Here is a 20,263-nt window from a genome sequence, read left to right as displayed (position 1 = left end):
TAACGCCAGCTGTGAATCGGGGTCTTTGTCAAGGTCCCTGGGCATGGTTTTTCTGTTCTTTCTTGTTTACAAAGCACCGGACAGGTGTTGTTTTTTATATTATTATTATTTAATATAAGAAAATAAATAATCCTTATTCTCCATTTTTATGAACAAATCTATCGTGAATGCCAAATTTACAGCTTATCTTGTCTAATCCGTGTCAGATACTGATGCCATAACGATATTCCCAAATGAGTTGAAGCCTTAGAAGAAACCCCACTACTCCTCCAAAATCCCCCTTTCTGATCAAAGTGCTGATCTGAGTCTGCTGGATGGGAGCTGGGATCAACTTTCTCTGGATCCCAGATGGACAAACCTGAGCCCTGATGGCACAAAGCAACATCCCAGATCCGCTCCTGGCAGTGGGGACATGCGGTCTCTGAGCAGCCTGTGCTCCACAGACACCTGTCTGTCACCACCCCGGTGTCCTGAAAAGCCCTCCTGGGATGCCCAGGGTCTTGGTTAGAGTTGTTGATCTAGAATTGGCTTAATTGTTGCTGGTTTTTGTAAATGATAATTCCTTTGCCCTTCTTGCCAAGTTCCTATGGGATGTCCCTGTCCTCCTCTGAGGCACCAATTCTTGACCCAGTGTTTGGCACGACCCTTTCTAACTGAGGAGCGAAACGAGATTCTCTGATGCACAGGAATGTATAATTGTGTCGGGTTTTTTCTTAAACCACCCTTAAAGGAACATCAAACTGGTGATTAGGCAAAACGAGCAATCCTCCTCTGGAGTTACTCAGCGATGGTGGATTGATTGGCCGTTTTCCTGTGGAAGGGCTCTTGGCAGGACCTGTCACCCTGAGATGTGAAACCTCCCATCGCCCATCGACCTCTGCCTTGGCAAAGGGGCCCTTCCAGACCCGGCCTCTCGTGCTGCCTGGTCCTGGTGCCGCTCACAGCCGGGTTTGCCAACAGAAACACAAGCCACCCTCTCCTCAGGCGGGGCGGTGATCCATCCCTGCCGGCTGCGGCATCGGGAGCCCCGGCAGGAGGGCGGCAGCCTGTGCTGGGGGTGCAATGGGCACCCACAGCACCCACCCGGGGGGAGCAGGCCCAGGGGCTGCAGGTTGGACCTGCGTGCCTCTGCGGGACAGCTTCTGGCTTGAAGCTTAGCTTAAAGCAAAGACTCTGGTCCTTGGGGCCTCCCTCCTCCTCCAGGCAGGGCAGAGGGGCACAGCAGGACATGGCACCCACCCCCTGCACCCAAGCGATCGGCCCTTTCCTCCAAAACGGGCACCAAAATCCGCCCTGCCCGCGGGGACCCTGGTCGCGCAGGCGGCCCCCAGGACATGCTCTCCTTCAGCCCCACCATCATCATTCACGCTCCTTGGGTGGCCCCTGGTCCGTGCACAGATGAAAATGTAATGCCTGAGCAGAAAAGTACTTTAAAACTCCCCCCTCTGTCTCATGTAGAAAGTAGCGATGCTCCAGCCTGTATGTAAAGCTTATTGCACTTCAAGCTGGTAGCCAGGCGTTGGAGAGGGAACATCGCTGCCAGATCCCTTTTGGAGCACAGCTGCCAACTGCTTGCATCAAGCAGTAACACTGCTTCAAAACCCACACAGAAATCCAGATAAAGCCAGAGACCTTGGCTTCAGCTTGCTTTGGGCTGCAAAGGGCCAGATCTTCCCCTTTGAGCGATGCCCCGCTCCCGCCAACCTCGGGATGGCCAGGGAGCCCAGCCGCCATGCCTTCCCACATCCCTTGGAAGACTGCACATCTCCCGCTGGCCATGAGGTTGGCCGAGCGAGGAGGATTTTTGGCACCGTGTGATGCACCTCCCAACATCAAAGCAAAGACAGAGGCTGCTGTGCTGGCCCCGTGCGTGGGAAGCACACGTGTGGGAGCCGGGGCCGGTCCGACGGAGGGCTGCAGCGCCGATCGTGCGTCTGGGTCCTGTTTTCAGGGCTGCTCGTCTGCGTCATTAGCAGTGGAAGCATATTTCAGTTTCCCCCTAGTTAAGATTTTTTTTTGTCAGGGTTCCCCATAAGCACCAGTAACTAGCAAGTGCTGGTTTTGACTTCTGCAATAGCCCATCTGAGCAGATAACGGCGCCTACGGACGGGCAGGGGGAACCGGGGGCACGTTTAGAGCAGTGATCGCTCACCCAAACGAGCTGCTGGCCGTGTGCATTCTGCCTCACGCGCAGATGCTCAGTAAGCAGAAGTTAATGTAGTTAGACAAAGGGCTCAGTTTGGGAGGGAAAAAATCAATAATGTCACGGAGTTTATTACAGGGTTATGGGCCACCTGCTAGAACTCAGCATTAGGCCGGCGTTACATCGTGTTTCAGCGAGGGCTGATGGCATTGCACTCAGACATGGCTAGCGCCAGAATTATTATTTTATGCCTCGGCAGATGGCTTCTGCTCAGGGGTTTTATCTTTGAGTGCAGACATGCGACTAATCATCATTTGCTTTCTCTTTCCCTGCTAACGTAAGCTGGGCAGGAAGCAATTGCCAGTTTGATGATGGTTCATTATTGCCAGGTTTATTCTGTCTGAAACGGCACAGCGAGAGGCAAAGAGGGTACAATGGAAGATAATCAACCAGTTATCAGTGAGATATGGGGAAAGCTGGGCTCAGAACCTTGCCTTTCGCTGGCCTCTGTCTGTCTCTTTTTCAGTGGCAAAGCCTTCGGTACCCTGTAGATAATTTGGGGAAGCCACGGAGCTTTAGATTGTTAAGATTGCAGATGTCAAACGTGGGAGATGAGTTTGCCTGGCCTCAGAGCTGGAGGGTCCAAGGCACTGCCCAAGGTCCCTTCCAGCCCTGTCCTCTGGCACCCTCCACGTGGAGCGAGCCTCGCTCCATCCAGCAGTTACGCTTTGAGTTAAAGAAACGTGCTCTGCAATGCCACCTGGAAAGACAAGAGGCAGAAGTCACAGCCATGGTGGCACCACTGCAGGGCCAGTGCTTTCCACATTAGGCCCTCTCTGTCACCTCCTTGCATGGCCAGCCAGGGCCAGTGTCACCTCCTGAGCATGGGGGAACCCATAGCACACCACACCAATGTGTGGCTGCAGCGGAGAGGCCCAAGCACCTCGCTTTGCTACAGGTTTTAGTAGCTAGTGCTAGTTCCGTGGCTAGCTGGAGTAACAGCACCGTGGGAAAGTCCAGCACAAACCTGTGGCGTGCAAACAGAGGTGTTTGCATGCCCTGCAGCCCGCTGCAGCTATGTCACGCAAACCTCAGCGTTGAACTGGTACGTTTGTTGTTGTTGTGTATGATTTTGGGGTTTTCTGCTTGGTTCCAGCTTGATTTGAAGGAAAGCTCAGAATAAAAGTGAGATGCTGGCCTGGTGCATGCTCAGCCCATCTTCCACCAGAGCCGGCGATGTTTCTCCAGGAACAGGAGTTAATTTAGTTCCACACGTAGGAGGCTAATGAATATTATTAAACCCATTGCACAGATTCACTTCAGTCTGCAAATGACCCTAATTTAACCTCCCTTATTTACTTTTAGGAATTTAAAGCTGGGAGGAACTTGCTGGTTGAGTATCACACAGCAACAGCCATGGCAAGGCTGGAGTCCCGAGCCCCTGCCCCCCACCCCACCGGCACCGTTTGCTTCTCGAGGAGCTAGTTCAGTATAGAAATGTCACGTCGCTTTTGTTTGTGATGTGTTTCAACTTATATAAAAAGTTAGGTTTAACCTGCTGTGCTGATGTATTTAACCCTCCCCCCCCCAGCTGTCATCTTTCTCCAAACCCCCGAGTTTCTCCCGGTTTGTGCCGTAAGCTTTAATTCCCTGTGACTCCAGCATGAAGGTACCATCGCACTGTCACTCTGTGCTGATCCTTTTAGAAAGTTACGAACCTTTCAGCGGATGAGGTCTGAGCTGAGAGTTTCTAAAGGGAGATAAAACTGCTGCAGATTTGCCTGGGTTTGTGCTTCGCTGTGAGACTTCACTGAGTCTGGAGGTCCTCGTGGCGGCTGGGAGCCTCTCCAGGAGATGCAGAGCAGCTCCCAGAGACTGGGCTTTTCAGCAGGCAACAAGTATTGGCTTCTCCAGACAACCTGGAAGTCCCAAAGCTCCTCTGAGGATTTGGTATCCAAAACTTTGCTATAAACAATAATTAATTTTCACAAAATAGAACTATTTCTGCAAATATCATGAAATCCTTTTAGCGTCAATTCTCTCTTCTTGGAATTTAAATCTAAATTAGGACAAAATTCTTTTTAACTGAAGAGTTACTGCCTTTGCTTGGCTCTGCTGGCTGTTAGCGGTCCTGGCTGTCATGCAGCGCACCCTCTGACCGTGCTCAGAGCATCACCTCTGCCAGGAGCAGTCCCTGACCTGGTAAGTTGGGCACCGTAACAGCCTTTCCAAGAGGGGAACTATTTTGTTTCAGTTTGCCCCGTGGGCTCTTTTACCACCAGACGCAAGGCATCACACACTCTGCATTGCTTGAACCCAGACGATGGCCATCAGGAAGAGTTAGTAAATCTCTTCTGGGCCGCTGACACCGTTACTCAGGATGCCCAAAGGGGATAAACACGGATCTGGTATAAGCAGGGTGCTCCTCTCCTGGCGTTCGCTGGGCAGCGGATCTGAACACAGGCTCGGGCTACCAGTGATGCCTGCAAAGCCTTGACGATCTCCTTCTACTGATCCTTAGAGCAGCCATGCAGTCCCTCCTGCCCTGGCAATGAGATGCTTGCCTGCATTTAATGGCTTTTTTTTTTTTTTCATCGTCGCTCTTTCTGATTTCATCTACTGCAACATCCATTTGTATTTTGATCTTTTATTGTTTGCAGCGTGAAAAGTCCACCCGCAGCCAACATCGTGGCAGGGTTCGCCGAGCTGCAGCACTTTCCACGGCAGTTTTGAAGATAACTGGTCCTTGATTGCCTGACGTGATGGTGGCTGGCAGAGTGATTGTAGGTAACGTTTAAGAGATTCACGTGGTTTAATCGTTACAATTTTCCTGCGCCTCTAGGGCCCGCACATTGGGCTCATTGCGTTATCTACCCAATTGCTAGGATTGTGTTTTAATGACAGACGCAGCAGGCTGCCTTTGAGCAGGGAGGTACAAAGGAATTGGAGCATCGTTAGAGGCGAGCGTTTCAAACATGCTCTGTAATGGCCTGATTTTTCTCCGATTGAAGTCGATGGTAAATATTCTGCTGACTTCAAAGGAGAGCGGGGTGAGGTTACAGCCAAACACTCTTGGAAATCCCACCCAGTGCTTGATTTTTCCTGACCTGAAGGCCAGTTCAGTCAGTTCTGCTTCCACAAAGGAGCTTTCAGGAGTCCTGGAAAAGCTGCCGGAGTGATTTTAGCCCTGGGTTCACATGGTAGCAGCATGTGAATTGTGGCAAATCTAGAGGACAATTCAGCCCTCCCAAGCTCTGCTTTCTCTTCTGCAGATGTCTGGCTGGCATCGCTCTTGCTCTCTCCTCCATTGACTGCGGGGAAGTTTAGGGCAATGGGATTCTTAATTAGGCACTTTGGTTTGGTGGGGTGAACCCCTGCAGTGGGACAGGAGGATTTGGGGTACCTCCACAAAACCTTTGGCTTTGCTGTCCTCAGCCATGAGAACAAGCTGGCCCACGTGCCTGGGAAATCTTTACATCATCTCTGCAACCCATGGCTTGAGCTGAGACTTTGTCTCTTCCCATCGCAGAGGAAATGGTCTCAAATTCATTTTTCTTTTGTCTCTTTTGCAATTTTACAAGTTTTTCTTTTGTGTTTCTGTAACACCACGGCTACAAAGCTCTATGCAGGGTGGAAAATCAGACTTTTCCATGCATTTCCAAACATTTCCATAAACTGTTTTCCTTTCATAATCAATTAGATTTGTTGATACGGAATTGTTATCGACACTGGACTTGTTCCTGTCTCTGCCACTGACTTACTCTGTGCACCTAGAGCACTTACTCCCTCCGTGCCACAGCTTCCACCTCTCTGAAGGCGACTGTGAAGCTCAGAAGTGGGTCAGGTGTCATCAGTTTGTCTTTTAAATCCCTGTCCCTGCTTCTTGCCGTTGCCGCAGAAGTGATGTGTGAGTGCGAGGTGTGATTTGCTGCAACCCCAAAACTGTCTGGAAAAAAAAATAATGAACACAAAAATGGTCTCTACAGCCATTTGTGTGCATGTCTTAAGCTGCAGCCTAAGCACAACTCTTTCTAGCTCACACACGCCGGGCTTTTTTTTAACTTTGCCATGGTTAGAAACCTAATACTGTTACTGTTTCAGAACATACACTTGGGTTGTACTTTCTCAGCTCCTTCTTGGTTTCTTTGAGGAATCTGGCGTACCCATGGCCATAGAAAACCAGGTTAGTGCACAGTAGAGGCTTTCATGGCCCCTAATCTTGATGACAAAATTATTCGAACAAACACCTCTTGTGTCACCAATATATATTATGTAAAACCTTGTGACTTTGATTATGTGTCTATAATACAGATTAGTCTGTTTGGGTGTTTGGTGCTGACCTCCAATAAGCTCCTAAAGTATTAGCAAGAATTTGCAAGTGACAGGCAGGCAGAGGTGCTGTTCTGCTTAATCCCATTCTCAAAACTCTGACTATATATGTCTGAACAGTTTCTGTTGCTTGCCTTCAGGCACCGGGTTATTTCTTCCTCTGCCCCCTCCCAACTGCCTTTGTCCTCTCCACTGCTTTGATGTATCACAAATGTTGGAAGATTTAGCTAACCTTATGGATTAGAGCCAGGAAGACAGCGAGAACAAATTTAGAATAGGAGGCAGAGAATGTACCAGCTGGGAGGTGATGCTGTCAATCTCCATGGAGACCTCTTTAGTTACAGCTTTGCTAATTACTCTGTTGATTTGTATAGCGTCTGGTTGAAAGCCCAAGCAAGTCAATGGAGAGTTTCTAATCGGCTGGCCACGTCTCAGGACCTTGAGGAGTGCACAGGGCATAGCCCCTAAGTGTAACCGGTTATGATCTGCAGCTTTCTCCTTGGTGGCCAAAACACAACCGAAGGAGAATCCAGAGACCTTGATCTGGTCTCCTGCATGGGGCCAGCCTCTTCTAAAGCAAAAAGCCATGCAGAAACAAATGCAGACTTTGTCTAAGCAAACCAGTTTGGTTTTTTTCCTCAGGCATGCAGGTAAACCACCTCCATCCTCTTGTTAACAGTGTGTGTGCTTCCTGCAGGAGGCAGCCAGATCCACAGAAGCCTTTTGGCTCCAAACATCTAGGATAGGACATGGCCCGGTGCAGGAGTTGGGCAGCTACATACATCTGCCCCCTGCCCCAGGATGAGCCTGTTTCATGGCTTGGGAGAGCAAAGCGAGGGACTGCAGGCACAGGCAGAGAGGAACGCAGCCAGATGTCTGCAGAAAAAGTGAAGGCGGCCCCTCGCCTGCTCAGCTCTCCGGGTTAGGACATCCCTTAGCTCAGAGGGGACTGGGCTCATGCCCACAACTGCAACACAAGCACCACCAACCCTTAGTGGGAGAAGTTTGGATCCACAGCACTGCAGCCCAGGCTTGTCATTACTTGAAGCCAAACTGGCTTTAGACACTAATCCACTGAACAATTTCCAGTTGTTATCAAAATCTACCGGACTTCTTAACCACGAGTCCCTGAGCTGATGTACCACCCCCTTCAGGTTCCAGTTTTCTGACTTGTTTCTTCAGAAATTATTTGTCCTACAAATAGGAACAACATTAAATTAACAAATGGGGGGGGAAAAAAATCTCTCGCACACCGTGCCTGATTTCTAAAGGGATTTGGCTGCCTGAGCAGATCCTTGCCCTGCAGATAACCATTCCCTCAAATATCAATGCCATTTTCCAACCCCTGCCGTCACATTTCCCTCCCTGCTGCAGGCCTGTGCATCTGTGTGCATGTGTATGCGCTCACACGTGCTGAAAAATCTTTCTTAGGCACTCAGCTTCCCCTCGAGCCCCTGCTGGATGCTCAGCAGGGCTGAAAACCCACGGAGTAGCTGGCTGCACTGTGCTTCAGGGATGCGCCGGGTGGCTAAGACCTGTCCGAAATCCCAGCCCTCCGTACCACCGTTGGCGTGGCGATTCCTGCCTGGCAATTTGGTGAAAAGAGCCATGATTTAAGGTGAAAAGAAAGATGGTCGGTGAGTTCCCTGCAACTTCGCAATTCACTGAAAGGGTTTATTTATCTCTTCAAGAATAGAGAAGCTAAAGGCAGGGCCCCAGCCACCCTGCCTCAGGTGCTCATCTTGCCTGACACTAGACAGCTGGAAATTATTGGGTTCACAGCTCGTTACCTTTGGCTCCTTTGACAGTAGGTAGAACACAATAGTCATCTCCAGAGGATGATTTGTCTGCGCTATTCTTAGACACCTGCCCCAGGATAAGATGAATCAGCCTCTGTGCTGCATGGTTCTTCCCATGGGCATGAAGCGAGCGTTGGGTGACGCAGGCTCAGACTCGATAATGCAGAGCTTCGGATTTAACCTAATTCACCTAAAACTCTCACACAGGGACTTTCAAGGGGCCAGCACAAAACCTGATGTAATACGAACGGCTTCTCCCATGTGACTTTGACTTCCTCCTCTGAAATTGTCTCTCTGCATTCAAACACTTGCTGGAAGGCCCAAAGTAGCGGCCTAAATTCGTTTAAATCTAGGTGAATATCGGGCTTGACTTTTAATTCTTTCCATCTTTATTCTCCACCAGTCCTGCCAATTCTCTGAGCCTTAACGCCATAACGGCTTTAAATCTGTGTGTGTGTGTGTGTGTGTGTGTATGCACATTAACTGTAACATTTAAGATTTCTGACTATCCCTAAACCTTATTTCTAATACCCTTTACAAAGGTGCAGCACCGGTTGAAATTGCCAGAAACATTATTTTGGTGGGTTAGGTGGAGATGGGGCGTTTCAAATATGATTGTACAGCTGTATCACTGTGTGACTGGGAACTGAGCCTTTGAAAAGATGTTTAATATTAATTTTAATGACTGAGAACTTGGTTAAAGGAGTCAAGGAGGAATGAAACCTGAAATGCCAAGGGAGTGAAAAACTTCATAAGCCTTAAAAAAAAATAAAATGGGAGCAAAGAGCAAACAGACAGACTGTGGTTTCTCCAAAAAAGGAGAAAAGAACCAGCCCAGAGGTTCAGTCACAGTCGGAAACTAGCAAAAAGACAGATATTAAAACTAAACCAATAAAATCTGGAAAACTAGCTCTGAGGACAAAGAATGGCCCATCTCTCCCTTGTGGATACTCCAAGGAGCAGCAGGATGTCCAAGCATGGAACAGCCAGGCGTGCCTCTGCGCTCCCAGCAATGCCGGCGGGCTCTCAGGGCTGTGTGCTGGATCTGGCTCCCCCTCGGGTGGGGAAAGCAAAAGGAGCCCTGAGCACCTGCAAATCACAAAGAAAACCAAATATCGCTGATCCGGGCTCTGCACAAACACACGCTCTCGCTGCGGCTCAGAGCTCAGCATGTTTCTGCTGAAGGCCGAGGACATTTAGCAGGCACATTTGGGAGGCAAAGCGACTGCTGGCTTTTGCGCAGCCCAGCCACGAGCACGCGGGGCCGGGCGTGATTCCCAGCAGCTTCCAAAGGTGATGGCCAACCCTCTGCCGGCACCTGCCTCCGTGCATCCGCACCCGCGCAGCCCCTGCTGCTCTCGGTAGGGAGACGGATGCACGTGTGCCCTGCACAGGTACGGGCACGGTGGGGGCTTGCCAAGCGTGGGCACAAACCCAGCTGCCATATGGCAGAGGGAAGGAGCAGGGAAAGCACATCTTCTTGGCTTTGCTCGGTTTTGGTGCGTGCAGCCCGAGGGCCGATAAACGGGGAGAGGGCAACGCGTGCGAGGGGGTCTGAGGCTCCACGCACAGGGCACGAGCAGGAAGGCTCACGGCGGCAGCAGGGAGTTTTGAGTCAAGTGAACTGGCTGCTAATCCTCTTCTACACAGGCTTTCTTGCGGGAGGAAATCTTATGACTCCGGGGAGAAGTACATTGTGTAACTAAGCAATGGTGAACCCGGGTTGCATTTAACAGGGCTTGGCACAAGCACGGCAGAGTAGGATACTCATCCCGAGAGAGCGTGAGAGAGACCATCCCAGTGCATCGCCTGCCGGCCTCGAGTCCTTAAAAGCCCTGGTGTGGCCTTGGGAGAGGAGCTCAAGTAAAGGGAATTAAAAAAGAAAAAAAAAAAAAAAAAAAGAAAAGAAAAAAAAGCCCCATAACCCTAAAGAAATCAGCTCGCTGTGTGGGGCTTCCCTGCGCTTGTTATTGAAACATTGCATAATGTCCCTTTGCACTGCGCAGAGCTTTGAAATCCGCAGGATCAAAGCTGTATGGAGACACTATGGATGTGCTGAGACAAATTTAAAGGCATTTTACAATTACAGCAAGAGGCATAAAGCCACTCTTCGGGCTCCTCTTGCTGTTCCACCGTGACATCTAGTGGCACGGTGCAGTCCTACTGACGAGCTCGGCTCTGCAGCTGCCTTCAGGGCTATTGCTGCACTCGTCTCCTGACAGCTTTTTGTGAGAGAGATCAGAAATGACTTGGGAAAAGGTTATTTTGCCACTTTCTCGCGTTCACTTTTTTCCGTATTTCACGATTTAAAGCTTTCACGATGTGCAAGAGAGCGCTCTGCTTCCTAGAACGTATCGCCAGGTCCCCATGTTTGTGTGCCTTGTCCTTGTTTAGCAACTTGATGCCACAGATGCTGAAAACAGACAAAAGGGATGACGGGTTATAAAGTGTGATCGTTTAAAGCAACTTTAACTGGAAAAGGAAGCAAGGTGAAATAAAAAGATTTAGGGCACAGCAGCAGCCAGCTGAAGGCTGGTCTTCCAGGTCTCTGAGGTCCAAATTTGCAGTTGTCACTGGGTAAGTTGCGTTTGAAACCCTTCTCTAAGTCCAGCTGTGTGTCATACAGTTGGTTGTGTCTTTCGATACGAGCCGGGCCAAATTTTTGCTTAACCTGTTGCAACAGCATGTGACCTGGTGTCAAAAAAATGCCACCAAGTCACTGTGTAACCTTTGTCATGGCAATTAAAAATGTCACCGCTGTTGGTGTGTGTCCCTCCCGCGTTCACAAGGCAGGATGCTGGGCCAGAGAAACTGGAAGGTCCAGCCTTTGGGCCTCAGCCTCTCCCAACTGATGAAAAGGAAGAGAAGATTATTGTTCTTTTTTCCATGTTTTGAAGCATCATTGACATTGATAGATACCTGGGAACCGTTAGGACATGAATGCTGCAGGCAGTCTTCAGGTAACAGCCACAAACGCCATAGCAGGAACACGGCAACCCAAGTCCTAAATTAAATGGTAGGTTAAAAATAATGTCGCTATTAAGAAAAGTAAGCGATGGAAGAAAGGCGATGAAAAACCACCCCCAGCTTAGTGGCAGTTTCTCATCGGCAGTGCACACTGACGCCAAAATAGAAGCAAAACCTGGGAGTTCAGAGAGCTCCTCAATGCATGCTGCAGTGACTGAAGAGCTGAGTGCCACAGAGGCCAGGGCTGGGAATGGGGTGCCAGGGCCAGGCATCGGGATGCTGGGGCTGGGAATGGGGTGCGGGGGCTGGAAATTGGGGTGCCGGGGCTGGGAATGGGGTGCCAGGCCTGGGAATAAGGGTGCTGGGGCCAGGAATAAGGGTGCTGGGGTGGGGAATTGGGGTGCCGGGGCTGGGAATAAGGGTGCTGGGGTGGCAAATCGGGGTGCTGGGTCCAGGAATGGGGGGTGCCAGGGCGGGGAATTGGGGTGCCAGGGTAGGGAACTGGGGTGCCAGGGTAGGGAATCGGGGTGCCGGGGTGCGGAATGGGGGGGCAGGGCGGGGAATTGGGGTGCTGGTGCTGGGAATCGAGGTGCCGTGGCTGGGAATCGGGGGTGCCGTGGCTGGGAATCGGGATGCCGGGGCCAGGACAGCGGTGCCGGGGCTGGGAATAGCGGGGCCGTGGCCGGGAGTAGGAGGGCAGGGGCCGGAGTGCCCGGTGCAGGCCCCGGCGGGTGTCGCTGCCAGCCCGCGGCCGCTGAGCCCCAGGCGCCCGGCCTGGGGGCCGCAGCCTGGCCCGGGCGGGCAGGGCTGAAGGCGGCCGCGTCCCCGCCGGCGCCGCGCAGCGCTCGGGCCGTTCAGCCGGGCAGGGCGGGAAGGGCCCTGCGGAGGAGACGCTTCGGCTTGGCCGGCTTCACCCCGCCGGGGCCCCGCGGCCCGGCTCCCCCGCGGCCCGGCCCGGCCCGGCCCGCCCCGGCGCTCCCCCGGGAGGCCCCCGGCCGCGGCAGCCCCTGCGCGGTCCGCACCCCGCCCCGGCCCCGGGCACAAGATGGCGGCGGCCGTGAGGGCGCCGGGCGGCGCGGAGGGCCGGGGCGGCGGGCGGCGGGGCGTAGAGGGCCCGGCGGCGCGGCGCTGAAGGAGGCCGCCCGGCCCGCCGTCCCCTCGCCGCATCGTGACGGGCTCCGGCGGCCCCGCCGCGGCGGGGTGGGGCTGCAGCGGCCGCCGCGGCCGGGCCGAGGAGCGGGGAGACCGTGCCCGGCGCCCCGGTGTCGGCGATGAGCGGCGCGGAGGCGCGGGAGCTGGAGGAGCGGCTGCGGGAGGCGGCGGCGCTGGGGGACGTGGCGGAGGTGCGGCGGCTGCTGGGCGCGGGGGCGGACATCAACTCCCGCAACGAGATCAACGGCTGGTGAGGAGCGGCGGGGGGGAGGCACACACGGGCGGCCGGGCCGGGGGCTGCGGGGCTACGGGGCTACGGGGCCGGGGCGGAGGCGGGTCACACACGGGCGCTGGCCCGGGGGCTGCGGGGGGCCCGGGGGCTGCGGGGGGCCCGGGGGCTGCGGGGGGCCCGGGGGCTGCGGGGGGCCCGGCCCCGCACCGGGGGTTGGGCTGGGGCCTCCCCTGGGCACCCCTGGCCAGGCGCGGGGGGAGCCGCCGTGAGGCCGCCGCTGTTGTGCCTCTCAGCTTTCCTAGTTACAAAAAAAGAAGCGCTAATCCCGGGAGGCTCGAGGTTTAGCGCTAAAGAGGATCCCAGCCGCAGCCGGGCCCGCGCCCCGCAGCCCTTGCGGTAGCCCCGCCGCTCGCAGCGGGGGGCCCGGTGCCCGGTGCAGGCCCCGGCGGGTGTCGCTGCCAGCCCGCGGCCGCTGACCCCAACGACGGAGCCACCTTTGCCCCCCAGCGGCCGCCGCCCCCGCGGGGCCGGGGGTGCGCGGGGGGGCCGGGGCTGCGGGACGGCGGGAGCCCGCACCCCCCGCTGCCCTCCCTGCCCTTCCCTCCCTTCCCCGCAGGACCTGCCTGCACTGGGCCTGCAAGCGGAACCAGGCCGCCGTGGTGCGCTGCCTGCTGAGCGCCGGCGCGGACCCGCGGGCCCTGACGGCAGAGGGGCAGCGGGCCGCCCAGCTCAGCTCCCGCGCCGACATCCGCAGCATTTTGGGAGGTACCGTGCCTGGAAGTCGCCTAGAGCTCTCGGTCGAAAGGCTAAAGCGGTTTTAGTGCTTTTATCCGAGGTAGTAGGTGTTGGCAAAACTTTGGCTTGGGCCGTCTCGTTAGACAGCTCCGATTTATAACCGTAATTCGTGCTCAGGCAAACGGGGATTTCGGTGGGAAGGCCATTCGTTCCCAGCAGTGTCACCAAGAAACTGAAGAGCTGCCTACGTTGGGGACCATGCTGCTGCAGTCCCGTTTGCTGTCACCCAGCAGAAGCCAGTGTGAGGGCTGCCGGTGGAGGCTTGCCCAGCTGTGCAATGACTGCTGGCCAGCCGTAAGAAATCTTACCCATCCACTCGGAACCGCAGCGTTTCAGCTGCAGTGGCTTCTGAGCGTTTTGTTATACTGCGATCGCAGTGTGGTTTGTTTTTGCCCTGTAATTCTCTGATCTTACACTTCCCGTGCACACAGCAAACCTAGTCGGATATGACACTCCCAAACGCTGCCAGTCCCTATTTCTATCAGCATCTAGGTGCTGTGCCGCAGGTTAATGTTTTTAAGTGTTTCACCTTTGGAAATTATGTTCTAGCTTCTGCTAATTGCACTTAAATTGCTCTCTACAATATGCTCTTACATCAACGGTGCACGGTTACCTTAAATGAAGTTACAGCTAAATTGTGACTAGGGTTACAACAGTGATAACTGAAGGAATGGCATGTTCTTTGAGCATTTTTGTTTTATTTTGGGCAAGGTGCTCATCTCTGGGACTTAGTTCATGGCAAATGACTTATGGTCTCTTTTTAACATCTAAACCGTCCAAGTGCATGTGAACGAACTCTGTTCGTAGCTGCCTTGCTGTTCCATTGGTTAAGCTTTCCTGTTTCCTGGGGGATAAACACGTATCGCTTATATTCTCCTAAATGGTTTTTATTCTGGGAGCGTAGTGCTATTGAGCAGACCTTTCTGGACTGCTTTGACATTGGCATTAATGTCCTGTAATCCTCAGTCTGGCGAGAATGTCATTTACTGCTGTGCTTTTAAGCAAGAGGAGGGTTGGCTTGGGTATTTAAAGTCACTTACCTGAAGAAATACTGTTTAATTTGTTGGCATGGGTCATAATAAGCCATTTACAGCAGTGTTATTAAAAGCAATGTCAAATGAGATTAAGTGAAGAACTACCGGTTCCTTTGAAAATGCTGGGTTAATGCTGCTAGAAATTATGTATCCATCAACAGTTATTTTTTCCCCCCACTTTGCTTTCAAAAAACAAAATACATTGTAGAAATTTGTAGACATTTTCTTTGGGTTTGCAGCTAATTACCTCCCAGGTGTTAGATGCTTACCATACCTTAGTACCATCCTCAGAATGTGATGTAGTTTTAAGACACAATAGAACTATATTCAAAATGAGACAGATCAATCCGATAACGTGGGGTTTTTTTTCCCCTCTCTCCCTCCCCTACCCCCCATTTTTGAACTTGATTAACAGAGGAAGAAACTGAATGTCAAGAGAGGAAGGATTTAAATTTGCCAATTGTTGCAAACTACTTGGCCAGCCCAGCATTCCCTTATGTTTACACTGAAGAAGGCATTCCAGACGGCTTGGCAGAATCCCAGAATGAAAGTGCTTCCATCTCATCCGCTTCCCAGGGCGAAACTAGTCCTTGTTCATCAGCAACTCAGGTTGAAAGCATATGCACACATACATCATGCAACAGCGCAGACGACGGTCCCGCTCTAGACGCTGCAGAACAGCTGCCCACCCCCGTCAGCAGCCAGCGCAGCACCACAGGGCACCCCTCCTGCGCTCCGCAACGGCCCCGCCTGCCAGCCGCCCCTGCCCCACGGCCCAGGGCTGCTCGCTCCAGCGGCATCCAAGCAGGCTGTGCCTCTGCAAACCGACAGCTCGCCCACTGGTCCCGCGCCAGCCTTTCAGCCCTTTTTCTTTACGGGAACTTTCCCGTATAACATGCAAGGTAATGAAGTGTAATTTCCCCGTCCTTCCATCGTATTCTGTTCCCTGGTTTTGTTACTGGGTGAAAGATGAAGTTAAAGAATCACTCCACTTCCAGACTCAAGTGGAATAGAGGGCAGAGATGTTGCATTCTTTGGCCAAGAGCACCCAGAACTTCTTTTTCTGCTCTGCTAATAACTGTTCCACTGTAGTTTAAACATGGTAATATGCAAACCGATGGAAAGATCAGTCCAAGCAACATAAACATTTGAATTCTGCACCATATTATATAGCATCGAATGCATCTCTGGTAGTTTGTAGCAACTTGCCTTTGTGACTGGACAGATTAAACATTGTAAAATGATTCCGCTGTGTGTTTCCTGCTGTTCAAGTGGAAGCTTCTATTAAATGCACGGTATTTCTCAATGAGGTAATAGGCATTGTATTATAAAATCTGAATTCAAAAGATAATGGTAACTACTTTAGTGTTACGTTTGGGTTGGTTTGTTGGGGTTTTTTTCTCAAAAAAACCCTGTTTTCTCTTTGAGGAAAAAAACCCTTTAAATCTTTTTTTCAATCAGAACTTGTGCTTAAGGTGAGAGTCCAGAACCTCAGAGACAATGACTTCATTGAAATTGAACTGGACAGACAGGAACTGACCTATCGAGATCTGCTGAGAGTGAGCTGCTGTGAACTGGGCGTTAATCCAGAACAAGTAGAGAAGATCAGAAAATTACCGAACACACTAGTAAGAAAGGTAAGAATTGAAATCGGAGCTTAATCTGGCTTTGCATTTTGCAGATATCTTGCAGACATCAGAAAGGTGGTTTTGTAAAAAGGTTGGCAAAACGCAGTGGTGTTAAAAAACCAAAAACTGACTGAAGCTCACAAATTCAAAAGGATGTTGGACTTTTCTTACAACTTCATCATAACTTTAAAATATCTTTGTCAAAAACAGGCAGGGTATTTCCACATGAAACTTACAGCTTTTTTTTTTTAAATGTATCAGAAACAGTGCTTCAGTGTGCTTTTAACATAATTGCCATATACTACTTCGCTGCTTGCCTAAAAAGAACAAATAGTAAGAGGAAAAACCCACAAATTGGCATGTGAATAGTCTAAAGATGCACCAAACAAATGAACGTACTCTTCTGTTCCAAAATACCTATTCTGAAGGCCTGTAAATTAAATGTATTTGGTCACGACTCTTAGTTAAGTGACGGGCACACACACAGTCACATCTTAATGAGGCTCAAGGAGGGAAAAGTGTACAGCTCGAGGAGGAGGGGGGGGAAGCAAACACGCTTTGAAAGAGAAAGTGTATACTGGTAGGGGTTTTTTTCTTTCATGATTTATTCCTATCATTGGGCGTGACCTCCCTGGAATTAGTGTTACTTCCTTTAGCTATTATTACGAATAATAATAACCAGTTATGTTTAGAAGCAATGCGTCGTTCTGTGTGGTTTTTTTTAAAAGGACAAGGATGTTGCCAGACTTCAGGATTTCCAAGAGCTGGAATTAGTCCTTGTGAAAAGTGACAGCTCTCCTTTCAGAAATGCTGCATCAACTTTGACTGAGAGACCGTGCTACAACAGCAGAGCATCAAAGCTGACATACTGAGACTCTTCTAGATGCACCTGGGGTATGAAAACCTGGTCATTATGTGCTGCTGCCTTTTGAAGGCAGCGAATTAAGTGTGTGTAAAACCTTAAGTTATTGTTAGGGTTACTATTTTAACTAATAGTTTATCTTTTGTATTTAATATCCCCTTTGCTTTTATTTTTTTACTTGATACTGTATTCAGATAAGGGATACCTCATTTGTCTACTAAAATCACATGCTTCCAGTGTATGTAAATGAAGTTTATTGGTTGTATTTGGCAACAGAGGGCAGGAAAGACTTAATTATCGATACGAAAAGTATGTTGAGTACTCCCACTCTTTGACCAAATAAGACTCATGGAAGACGGATTCAGGAAATGGGGGGGGGTGTGTGTGTGTGTATAGGTATTTTTTTAAACTTTCTGATTAAGTTAAAATATCAGAGGGTATCTGGCATACAATGAACAGTTGCCATCTAAAGATGTAAAACTTTCAAATCCTTAAAACTCTTGCCCCTTCTTCACAAAGACTTACCAAGAGGGGTTGTCTTGCATGCTTGGGCTGGATGTATTTAATGCTCTGAAGTGACAGAGGAAAAATTTGCACTGGACTGGAAATAAGTGGAGTAAGAGTGTCCGTATTTAAGTATTTTGTTTCTTTCCCATATGAGAATATTGTAACTTAAGTGATGGCATCCCTTCACCTCCACAAAAAAAAAAAAATACGGAAGCCTCTCTTAACTGCTCCTTAATTAAGTCAAAAGCAAGCTAAAGTGCCCTTCGACAGAACGCACTTATGTGTCAGGAGCTTGGGAGGTATTACAGATCTGTGGCCATAGTTTCATTTATTTATTTTCCCGACAGTGCGAGGAGACTATGCGTTACTCACACCACAAGTCGGTGCAGTTAAGTCAGGGAACTATTTTCTTTACGGCCCACCCTGACTAACCAGTTGCAGGGTGTGTGGTTAAGTTTCGGCTGTGAGAGGAGCAGGAGAAGCACAACGGTATACTCGAGGTATCACAACTGGAAGGAGCGTACCATGCTCTTAATTAGCCATACTAAACTGGAAACCTATACCATTAGCAAAGAAATAACCTGTAACTTCACATGTTGCAGAGTCTACTATCACTTTTACAGTGTCCAAAGTTTTGGCCAGATCAATACTGAAAGGGCTGAATGCCTCCAGGTGTTTTCAGTGGATTTTTTGGGGAACAAAACCCAGATTCTGGTGAAGCTACAGACTGCTTAACTTGCATTTAAGCAAGTCGGTAACACAACGTCAATCTGTGGTTTCATGAATGGCAAAAGTCATCATTAAAGCAAAGTATTTAAGTCACAGCGTTGCTGGAGTATTACTAACAACCTGAAGCTTCTCCTGTTAACAGGGTAGTCTGCAAAGTTACACCTCAGCAGGCTTTTTGTTTTCTTTTGTACCAAAACCGACAATGATGACCTTTGCACCAAAAACCTTAACCAGGTACGGAGGAGGTGGGTGGAGAGGTGAAGGAGTTGTTTTTTCTGGGCATGAGCTGCTTGCTTCTCCCACCCCAACAGTATTGATTTTCCTTCCACCTCCTGCTTTCCTAGGCTGCGCTAGAGCAGAATTTGTGCACAGTAGTTGTTGTTGATCTGGATTGTGGTGTTGACATTCAGACTGTAAGCAGTACAATCAACGCCTTTGTTCTGGCAGGAGCGGCGTGGCTGCCGCCCTGGCTTAGCTGCAGGCAGCACAGCTGCTTTACCCTTGGGGTGGCTCCTCCAAGCAAGGGCAGTACAAGCAAACCCGTCAGAAGGACAGAGAACCCCCTTCCGCCAGCAGAAGAGACGCTAGATTCTGGGTTCAGGATTTACACCAAGTTATTTAGGCTTAAACTTCTTGCTTAGTGCATTCAGAATAATTATCCTTTCTCGCTTGCTCCATAAACGTCTCATGACTTAAACTCTGCTGACTCCCCGCCCTCAGTCCTGGCCCTTCTCTCTCCAGAGCTGGACTTCTGTAAAGCCTGATTCAAGTCCTGGTAAGCTCAAGACTGTGTGTCACGCAGTATGAAGTAAAATTTCCTAACTATGGCTCCCGCTTTGTTTTTCTGGTAGGACAGGAAAGCGAGTTTCGATTTTAACAATTCTCTATTTATCTTTGCAGCATAGCTTGGAGGCTAGCTCAGATTATGTGCAATAACTGTTTGAAAAACAGTAGTCGTTAAATGTCTCAAAATTAACAGTATCTTAATTTCCTTTCAGTTCCTTTGTTTAGGAATAATCAGTGTAAAGACTGCCTCCACTAATTACTGAACATTCAGCTACATGAGCAGCTGGTTTTAAAAAAAAAAAAGCTTTATTTGCTCTAGCTTCTACCAAGAATAACTGTTAACATGATACAACTAAAACTTTAATCATGATCTGACTGTAATAATAACAGTAAGTCTATGCATTCAGAGAAATATTTTTGTATGTTTTATGCAGTTTGATAAACTCTAAGGCACACTAGTTATGTTAACTGGTTTTTGTTGGTTTTTTTTTCTTTGAACAATAAACCGTTGGTATGACAACTGAAACTAAGTTTACAAAACTTACTGTTCTTCCAAGGACAACTTTTGTTTGCACTACAAACTTGTACTGAACTGACATTGCTACTCTTCACTTATATTAAAGTACATCAGTTGTTTCAAGTACCTACATCTCTTTGATTCTTTGACGCATAGGGGATGGGTGCGTGTGTGTGGGATGATACGTGGCACTGTAGAGTGGACAGGATGCTCTTAAAATTTTAACAGAACTTTGAAAAATCATGGGCCAGTGTATTTTTAACACCTAGTAAAAGCCTGTCAAGCTGTCAAAGCCAGTGTGGAGAAAGCACGTAGGAGGTACTTACTTAAATAAGCTACTTGCTTTTCGCTTAGTCTTCCTACAAAATCAGAGATGGTATTTATCTCGGGCTCAAGTGCTGAAGGTGATACTTTTCACACAGATTAATTTGTTGTGGAGATGCTCGTTACAACCAAATCTAAAGGTAATTACTAGAAAGGCACAACATTTCCTATGCTCTTGAAGGTATCTTCCTTCATCTTCAACGCAATAAAGACTCTGCTACCAGACATGTCAGAAGCTGAACGCCAGTCCAATTTATTGCAAGGTACCTCATTTTATCATTTATACCCCTGCAAAATAAGGACGTGAAAACACCGTACTATACATATACATGCCTCAGGAGCTGCAAGACAAATATTTTAGCTGCTGGAAGCAGCAGCACATCCAGGCAGCAGCTGAATCGTGTCTCTTACACAAGTTTTAAAGTAATAGGTGTTCATGCCATTTCCATAATTAGAACT

The 20,263-nt window shown here is 49.8% G+C and overlaps 1 protein-coding gene and 1 long non-coding RNA gene across 2 annotated transcripts; one reads left to right on the top strand and one right to left on the bottom strand.

Moving 5' to 3' along the window:
* Window positions 1-10,531: 10,531 nt before the first annotated feature.
* LOC129783895 (uncharacterized) lies at window positions 10,532-11,301 on the bottom strand. The gene is made up of 2 exons (XR_008745987.1): window positions 11,191-11,301; window positions 10,532-10,684 (listed from the first exon to the last, which is right to left on the bottom strand). It is a non-coding gene; the product is annotated as an uncharacterized LOC129783895 (long non-coding RNA).
* Window positions 11,302-12,230: 929 nt separating this feature from the next.
* Window positions 12,231-19,606, top strand: LOC101912649 (ankyrin repeat domain-containing protein 40-like). The gene is given in 6 exon segments (XM_055796129.1): window positions 12,231-12,640; window positions 13,239-13,387; window positions 14,867-15,137; window positions 15,139-15,353; window positions 15,913-16,088; window positions 16,808-19,606. Coding segments are annotated over 6 exon segments (1,086 nt in total). The 5' UTR covers window positions 12,231-12,509; the 3' UTR covers window positions 16,952-19,606.
* Window positions 19,607-20,263: the final 657 nt, after the last annotated feature.

The sequence above is a fragment of the Falco peregrinus genome, chromosome 2 (assembly GCF_023634155.1).
Source record: "Falco peregrinus isolate bFalPer1 chromosome 2, bFalPer1.pri, whole genome shotgun sequence".
NCBI lineage: Eukaryota > Metazoa > Chordata > Aves > Falconiformes > Falconidae > Falco > Falco peregrinus.
The sequence above is the reverse complement of the archived record's forward strand: the minus strand, read 5'-3'. Positions and strand labels throughout refer to the sequence as shown.